Source organism: Nicotiana tabacum, chromosome 8 (genome assembly GCF_000715075.1).
Source record: "Nicotiana tabacum cultivar K326 chromosome 8, ASM71507v2, whole genome shotgun sequence".
Taxonomy (NCBI): Eukaryota; Viridiplantae; Streptophyta; class Magnoliopsida; order Solanales; family Solanaceae; genus Nicotiana; species Nicotiana tabacum.
Genome location: NC_134087.1, coordinates 129,256,515 through 129,265,637, shown reverse-complemented (window position 1 = coordinate 129,265,637; position 9,123 = coordinate 129,256,515). Strand labels below are relative to the sequence as shown.

The 9,123-nt window shown below is 37.8% G+C and overlaps 2 protein-coding genes across 2 annotated transcripts; both read right to left on the bottom strand.

Annotated features, from left to right (window-relative positions):
- Window positions 1-2,791: 2,791 nt before the first annotated feature.
- LOC107831308 (uncharacterized) lies at window positions 2,792-3,181 on the bottom strand. Its single transcript, XM_016659066.1, has one exon. It carries the CDS (start codon window positions 3,179-3,181, stop codon window positions 2,792-2,794), a length of 390 nt encoding a protein of 129 aa, XP_016514552.1.
- A 4,627-nt stretch (window positions 3,182-7,808) lies between these two features.
- Window positions 7,809-8,162, bottom strand: LOC142163307 (uncharacterized). Its single transcript, XM_075220580.1, has one exon. The coding sequence runs from the start codon at window positions 8,160-8,162 to the stop codon at window positions 7,809-7,811; it is 354 nt and encodes a 117-aa protein (XP_075076681.1).
- Between the last annotated feature and the right edge of the window lie 961 nt (window positions 8,163-9,123).

Below are 9,123 nucleotides of genomic sequence, written 5' to 3'. Positions count from 1 at the left end.
CCTTATTTGGATTATGTTTAGCATGCTAGGCTAGAAATACATGTTTTACCATGGTATAGAAATTGAGTTGAATTATGTATTCTTCGTGTTGTTGCTGTGTGTTTACTTTGGGACTACGGGACAGTATCCCGGGAGATCCCCTTGCATGTTTACTTTGGGACACGGATTGGTATACCGGTAGATCCCCTGCACGTTTACATTAGAACTACGGGGCTGCACCCGGTAGATTTCCCCTGTACTGGATATTTACATTTGGGACTACGGATCGGATTTTCCAGTAGATCCCCACACATTATGAGTTGGACTATGGGACTGCACCCGGGAGATCTACTAGATATTTATATTTGGGGACTACAGGACGGTATCCTGGGAGATCCCCGGTTGTTATCTCTATGTTGAACTGTATTCCTTTCCGTGATTATCTTGTCTCTATTATAGTTGTTGTTTTTCTTTCTACCCTATGTTACTTCTTACTGTTGCACTTAATTATACAATCTCATTCTACACTGTTATACCTTATATTTCATTTAATCTCAGTAGGGCCCTGACTTTCTTCATCACTACCCGACCACGGTTAGACTTGGCACTTACTGAGTACCGCTGTGGTGTACTTATGCCCTTTCTGCGCATGTTTTTCATGTGCAGATCCAAGTACTTCGACTCAGTCCTACCACCCTTGAGGCGAGACGAGTTTTCCCAGAGACTTCGAGGTATATCTGTCGTGTCCGGAGACCGATGAGTCCCTTTCTATTCCCTCTCTAAGTATTAGCCCTTCTGTATTTTTCTTTTGTTAGACATTCTGGTATTAGATACTTGTAGACATTCAAAAGCTTGTGATTTCATGAGATTCCGGATTTTGGGAAATGTTGTTTCAGTTTCAAAAGTTTGTATTGTATATGTCGAGTGGCATCTTAAACGCTTCGTTATGTTATTTTTGTAGTTTATGGTTAGTTTTATTTTGTTATTTCTGTTTTCGCAATTTGTTAGGCTTACCTAGTCATAGAGACTAGGTGCCATCACGATAGTTCTCGGAGGGCGAACTGGGGTTGTGACGTAGGTTTGAGTTGAAATCTGCTGGTACGTGAGACTTTATAGCAGTTCTAGGTTGATAGATAATATCATATTCACTAAGCTATATGGCCCATTTAGCTACCTCCCTGATAACGCTTGCTTGTGCAATATATTTCTTAGTGAGAAAACAGTTATAACAGAAATAAGATGACACTGAAAATAAGGTCATAACTTGTTTGATGCTATTATTAATGCTAATTCAAGTTTCTCTAAATGAGGATACCATATCTCGACATCCACTGAGGATTTGTTAGCATAATAGATTGGATATTGCTTACCCTTGTTTTCACGTACAAGCACCACACTTACTGCCACGGCTAAATAAACAAGCAATATCTCTCCGTGCCTTGGTTTTTTTAATAGGGGAAGTTTTGATAAGTATGGCTTCAAATCCTTCAAAACTTGTTGACACCCATTAGTCCATTCTAATTGATTTTGCTTTTTCAATATTGAAAAGAATTTAAAACATATTTCTGAAGATTTGGATATAAATCTTCCTAAAGCTACTACTCTACCTATTAATATTTGTACTTCTTTTTTGCTTGTAAGTACATCAGTTATTTCCTCAATTGCTTTGATCTGTATGGGATTTACCTCGATACCCTTATTAGAAACAAGAAACGAAAATTTACCTGAAGCGACACCAAAGGCGCACTTTTCTAGGTTTAACTTCATGTTATCTTTGAGGAGAATTTTGAAGGTTTCAGTCAAGTGCTGGAAATGGTCCCATGGTCGTGCTGATTTAACCAACATATCATCAATGTAAATCTCCATGATTTTTCCCAAGTGCTCTTGAAACATTTTGATCACCAATCTTCGGTATATTGCTCCAGCATTTTTTAAACTAAACGACATAACTTTTTAGCCGTAATTCCCCCTATCTGTAATAAACGAATTATTTTCCTCATCTAGAGAATCCATCTTTATTTAATTATAACCAGAATATGCATCTAAAAATTTAAAAGTTCATGACCTGCTGTAGAATCAATTTATTGATCTATATGCGGTAAAGAAAATGAATCTTTAGGGAAATCTTTATTTAAATTAGTATAATCCATATAAACTCTCCATTACATTTTTTATGGGACTACTACAATATTAACTAACCAGTCAGGGCACTTTACCTCTCAAATTGAACTTATTTTTAGAAGTTTTTGTACCTCATCTTGGATTACTTGATTTTTAAATGCTCCTTGCTTCCTTTTCTTTTATTTGACTGGTGAGTGCAATGGGTCCTCATTCAGCTTATGAGTTATTACCTATGGTGGTATACCTGTCATATCCAAATGCGGCCAAGCAAAGGAATATCACGTAAAAATTCAATTAACTTACCTTTTATTTGCAAGCTCAAGTTTGTTCCGATGTAAACGTTTCTGTCAGGCTAGTGGACGAATAATATAATAGCTTCAAGCTCCTCCGTGGTTGTTTTGATATTCTCATTTTCCTCTGGCTCTTGGATCATATCAGGCCTTGAATCTAAATGAGCTTCATTTCTTGGACTTCTAGTTGAGGTGGGGATTGAATTATCCTCATCTGAGTTCTGTAATTGCTATTTCATATCTCCATCCTCGAATGTTGCACTCGCAATTGCAACTTAGTTGTTATCTTGTGATGCTTGTTGATCTCCCCTAATTTGATGGATTCCTCACTGTGTTGGGAATTTAATCACCTGATACAACATTGACGGGACCACACCCATATCATGAATCCACGACCTTCCTTAAATTAAGTTATAGGCTATGTCTGCATCCACCATCTGGAATTTAGTGTCTTTGATGACACCTTCTGCGAATGTTGCCAATATGATTTGTCCTTTTGTGGCGACATTTGAATTATTGAAACCAGATAACGACTGTGCTTTCAGTATGATTCGATCATTCGCTTGCATCTCGTCCACTACTCTAAGTAGGATTATATTCACTAAACTACCTTGGTCAATCAAATTATGTTTAACATTAGTATCATGAAAAAGTAAAGATTTTACCAGTGCATCATTACGAGGAATGATCAAAGCATCCACGTCTTCATCATCAAACACTACTCCTTTCAAAACCCGACTAACCTGTTTCCCGTGGATAACGGTAACTTTGGATGTCTTTCTTGGCTCCATATACGTTACCCTGTTACCTTCTTCACCCCCAGTTATAACATTTATCGTTCTCTTTGGTGGGGTTTTGGTGGTTCTTGCATGTTTTTCATGTAAAATTGTTTTCCTTTTTCACTAAGGAAATCAGTGCGATAGTCTTGCTTCAATAAATAATCAACTTCTCCTTGTAAGAGCATGCAATCTGCTGTTTTGTGTCCACGATCGTTATGAAACTCGCACCAAAATTCCTGGCTCTTTTTGCTGAGATTTGACCTCATCTCTTTCGGCCATCGCGCCTTATCACCCATTTCTCTTAGGACATCTACCAACTCTAATGTACTGACGTTAAAACTATAATATCCTATTCTTGGTTGAGAGTTTGAATCAATGCTTCTGGCTATGTCCCACCCTCTTTTTAATCGGGAAGAGGAACATGTCTCCTTTTGTCTCGATCTTGAATCAAACTGTGCATGTTCTTGTTTCGATCGGGAATCGCGTCCTGCAGGTCTCACATAAGGCTCGTACCTGTTCTTACTAGACCTTTTTTATATTTCTGAATGTCTAGATCCGAGCATTTCTTCTACCGTTGGTTGGGGAACTGTGTCTTCTTCTATTTGAAACTTCGTATTATATCTGTTGTACACGTCATTCCAAGTATTTGCAGGAAACTCCCGCAGACTTTCTTTCAATCTTCTCGTGGCTTTTGAACCTTTCTCATTCAAATTACTTGCAAATGCCATAACTTCCCAGTTATCAAGTACTCGTGGTAACATCATCCTTTCCCGCTGGAATCTATCCATGAATTCCTTGAGCAATTCTGTGCTTTCCCGTTTTACTTTGAAAATATTTTCCATCCTCTTTTTTACTTTTTGAGCTCCCGAATATGCTTTTAACCGTGCTTCATCATACTTCTTTATTAACCCGATATAGATGCCACCTGTCATCATACCATTAATCCACGGGTCATGCCTATTTTCTACCAATACACTTGCCATTAGCAAATCTTATATTTGCTCTTGTCATTAACAGAGCTTCAATGTAAGATGGGTGGACCTCACCTATTCAAATTCTCCGAGAAATAGGTTCACTTCATCATCGATTTTTATTATGGTTTAGTACTATTATTACGTTGGAGTTATATTTGGGGTGAGTGGCGAATATGAAATCTTTTTTAAAAAGCAGGGTACCAAGACCAAAATTTTGATGAAGAATAAAGTTGACTAATTTCGAATGGTAAATGAAAATTCGTGATCCTTTTCCCTAAATGGATATTGGTAGAGCATAGTAACAAAATATTCAAAATCTTCTGTGCTATTAGCAATAAGCATCAAGTAGTACATGTGTCAAAAGCGCAAGGTGTACACGAGGTGGTATTAGTGCATCGAATTTATTGCCTAAGTTTGTAAAGTGTATCCGATAAAAAAAAAAGAGTTTTGCTTAATATTTTGACAACTATAGGCTGTGATGAAATGAATAAAATCCTTTCTCTTAATAATAAGTTTCAAGTTCGAATATGGAATGAAAAAATTCCAGGTAGAAAACGTTTACTCATTAATTACGCCTTATGCAACGCGTACTTGAATTAATCAGGGTCCCAAAATGGATATCAAATATTAAGTGAGAAACCAAAATAATAAAAAATAGATGTTCTGCCGAAATTTGCATGGCATGACCCACAAAGAGGATGGTCGTGGCGGAAAATTCCCATTTTTACGGTCTTAGCAAAATGTTCCCTTTTTTACTTGAACACCATAGTTTTTTAATTTTTAAAGCGTGAAATTCTTATTTGGTGGTGAAAAATAAAAGTTAATAATCGAGGCTGTGATGACGCCTAACATCCACTTGCTAGGCAAACCAACGTTAGCTAAATAATTAACCAATTGTAACAATTTAATAATCGAATATTAAGAATCAAGGACTAAAACCTCTGAAATACATGAAATAAATACATGAGTAACAAAGTCTATACCAATCCCAAAAATTTGGAGCCACAACCATATAAGCGTCTACAATACTACAAACAAGGTCAGAAATAAAATACAACTGCCTAAAACTAGATAAATAGTAATACAAGATAGGATGGGACTTCAGGGACTACAAACGTCGTGAAGCTCTACCTCAAGTCTCTTGAAGACGTCGAATTCGAGCAATCTTCCCTATGCGCCGCTAGGACCGACACCTGTATCTACACAAGAAGTGCAGAAGTATAGTATGAATATAATTGAGTCCATGTGCTCTATAAGTGTCGAGCCTAACCTCGACGAAGTAGCGACGAGAATATGACAAGACACACACTAAAATCCTGTACAACTAATTCATAGAAAACAACATAAACGTAGAGAAATGTATAAACTCATAATAATGGGACCCGAAGTTAAACTAACAAAAGACCCCAGAATAACAACATTTAATAACCTCACGTCACAATTCAGAATTAGACAACCACAGCTACAACAAATACCACATATCATACTCAGTTGCGGCATACAATCCGATCTCAATATCATCACAATATTTGTTCCGACGTGCAACCCGATTACAATATCATATAAATATCTGTTGCAGTGTGCAACCTGTTCCCTTTATAAGTTCATTTCAATATTATTGCGGTACCCAACCCACTTTCAATATCAACTCATTGACATAAATAACTCAATACAACCAAATTCCATAATCTGAGCAAAAAAGAAAATAAAGCATAAAGAACATCAAGGAACTACCAGTACAAACAGAGAATGACCACTACCGTATATTCATAAACCTGGACAACCCATTAATACAAGAATAGCTAAAGTACTCACACAGTTGGATATAACACAATAAACCGTAACAAGTAATGTAAAGACAATAAAATAAAGTAAAGACATGGGACAATGAAGATATGCAATTAATACATGTAAGCAGATATAGAGCGAGAAATGAATAACTTGAAATATTTAACAACTAAATGACAGATAACAAGGAAGGCGTGGATAATAAGTAAGGACATGTCGCAATCAAAGCAAGTAACAAAATATAACATGGAATAAATGACATAAAGGTAAATGCCCCAACCCGCATGCTTTGACCCGTGACAACGCATATACACTAGTCATCTCGCATATATGCTGTCCCCATACATAGTTCACGTAGCAAATAGACCAAATGAGTCATAATTCCCTCAAGTCAAAGTTAAACACGACACTTACCTCTTTTCGCAACCAAATCAATAATCAATATTGGTCTTGCCTTTCGAATAAATCTCCAAACCAAGTGAATCTAGCCAATTATCCATTAAACAATCCAAAATAATCTTTAGAAATTACTCACAAATAAAAAAGGTTCAATCTTTGATAAAATTGAAAAAATCAACAAAAGTCAACCTCGGGCTCGCTTGGTCTAAATCCGAGACTCGGACCAAATCTCGGTTACCCAATTCATACCCGAGCCCGTATATGTGATTTGTTTCTGAATTTGACCTCAATTTGAGGTTTAAATCTTAATTTTATAAAATCCCTAAATTGTACCCAAAACCCCTAATTTATACCATGAAGTTCTAAGATTTGATGTTTAAAACTCATGAAAAGTAATTGATATTGATTTAAAACTAATTAAAGAAGCTTTCCAATAAATTTGGGAAGAAAACATTCTTCAAAAATCACCTCTTGATAGCTTAGGGTTGAAAAATAGTGTAAAATGAGCTAAGTCTCAATTTGTTCCTCTTTTACCCAGTTGCGGACGTCACAATTGCGAACTCTTGCTCACAATTGTGATGTCCACAAATCAGAAACACTGGCCGCAAAAGTGACTAGTGCAAAAGTCGCAAATGCGACTAACATTTTGCAAATGCAACTCTAGAGCCACAAAAGCAATCCCAGAATAGATTGCAAAAGCGAACAATTGTTCGAAAATGCGAACCCCAGCCCCAGTTCCTATTTTGCAAATGCGAGCAGTCACTCGAAAAAGCGAGGCTTGCATTTGCAACCAGTACCTTGCAAATGCGAGATCTAGAGGTTGACACCAATATCAGTTATGCATCAGTTGTGCCAAACTCATCCGCAATGCATCCGAAACTCACTCGTGGCCCCCTGGCTCCAAACCGAACATCCACAAAAGTGTAATAACATCCTACAAACTTGCTCGGTACCTCAAATCATCAAAATAATATCTACTAATAAGAATCGATCATTAAAACTCGAGAATTGTAGCTTAAAACTCAATTTTCACAATCTTTCACATAATGCACCAAAATGTGCTCGGGTCACCCCGGACCCCAACCAAACATGCATGCAAGTCCAAAAATACCATACGAACCTACCTGAATCATCAAAATATCGATCCGAAGTTGTTTACTAGAAATGTTGGCCATGGTTAACCCAAACCTCATTTTAAGTCAAAAATCATATTCTTTTCAAAATTTCACGTAAACACTTTTCAAAAAGCGACACGAACCATGCACACGCATCAATAAACATGAAATGAAGCTATGAGAGGTCTTGGAACACAAAAATTAAGGCTAGTACGCAAAACAACCTATCAGATCATCACATTCTCCACCTCTAAAAGAAACATTCATCCTCGGATAGACATAAACGTGTACTGGACTAGTAAAAAGGTAGGGGTATCTAGTATGCATATTGGACTCAGACTCCTACGTAGCCTCCTCAATAGGCTATCCTCTCCACTGCACCTTCATAGAAGGAAAACTCTTAGGTCTCAACTTCCTAACTTGCCAGTCTAGAATAGCCACCGACTCTTCTTCATAGGTCAAATTCTCACCAAGCTGCATTATGCTGAAGTCTGAAACATGTGACCTATCCTCATGGTACTTCCGACGTATGGAAACATGAAATACCATATGTACCCCTGCTACGCTAGGAGGCAATGCAAGCATATGAGAAACCTCCCCAAGTCTCTCCAAGATCTCAAGCGTGCCAATAAACCTCAGGCTCAACTTGACCTTCTTCTCAAACCGCATCACACCCTTAATAGGCGACACTTGGAGAAGAAACTTCTCACCCCCCATGTAAGCCACATATCGAACCTTCTGGTACGCATAACTCTTTTGCCTGGACTTAGCTATACAAAGTTGCTCCTGAATCACCTTAACTTTTTCTAAAGCATCACAGACTAAATCAATACCTAATAATCTAGCCTCACCGGGCTAAAACTAACCAACTAACGAACGACATCACCTCCCATATAAGGCCTCGTACGGACATATCTGAATGTTCGACTGATAGTTGTTGTTGTAGGCGAACTACGATAGAGGTAATATCTGGTCCCACTAACCCCTAAAATACATAGAGCATGCCTGCAATATTTCCTCCAATATCTGAATAGTGGACTTGGACTGTCCGTCTGTCTTAGTATGAACTGCGATACTCAACTCGACCAGTGTGCCCAACTCACACTGAAAGACTCTCCAAAAATACAATGTGAACCACATGCCTTGATCAGAAATGATTGAAATGGTCACGCCATGCAGGCAGATAATCTCCCAAATGTAAATCTGAGCCAAGTGCTCCAAAAAATAGGATGTTATCACCTGAATGAAGTGTGCAAATTTAGTCAACCGATCCACAATAACCCAAACTGCATCATATTTCCTCAAGGTCCGGGGCAAGCCTACCACAAAATTTGATAGTAATGCGCTCCCACTTCCACTCTGGTATCTATAATCTTTGAGTCAACCCACCCGATTTCTAATACTCGTACTTCACCTGTGAAAGTTCAAACACTAAGAGACATGGCTAACAATATCTTTCTTCGTTCTCTGCCACCAATAGTGCTGTTTAAGTCACGGTACATCTTCGTGACACCTAAGTAAATGGAATAGTGCAAATTGTGAGCCTCTTTAAGAATCAACTCTCTCAACCCGTCAAGATTGGAACAAAAACCCAGCTCTGAAGCAACATAACACTATCATCTCCGATCGCAACATCTTTAGCACCACCCTACTGCACCGTGTATTTCAAAACCAACAA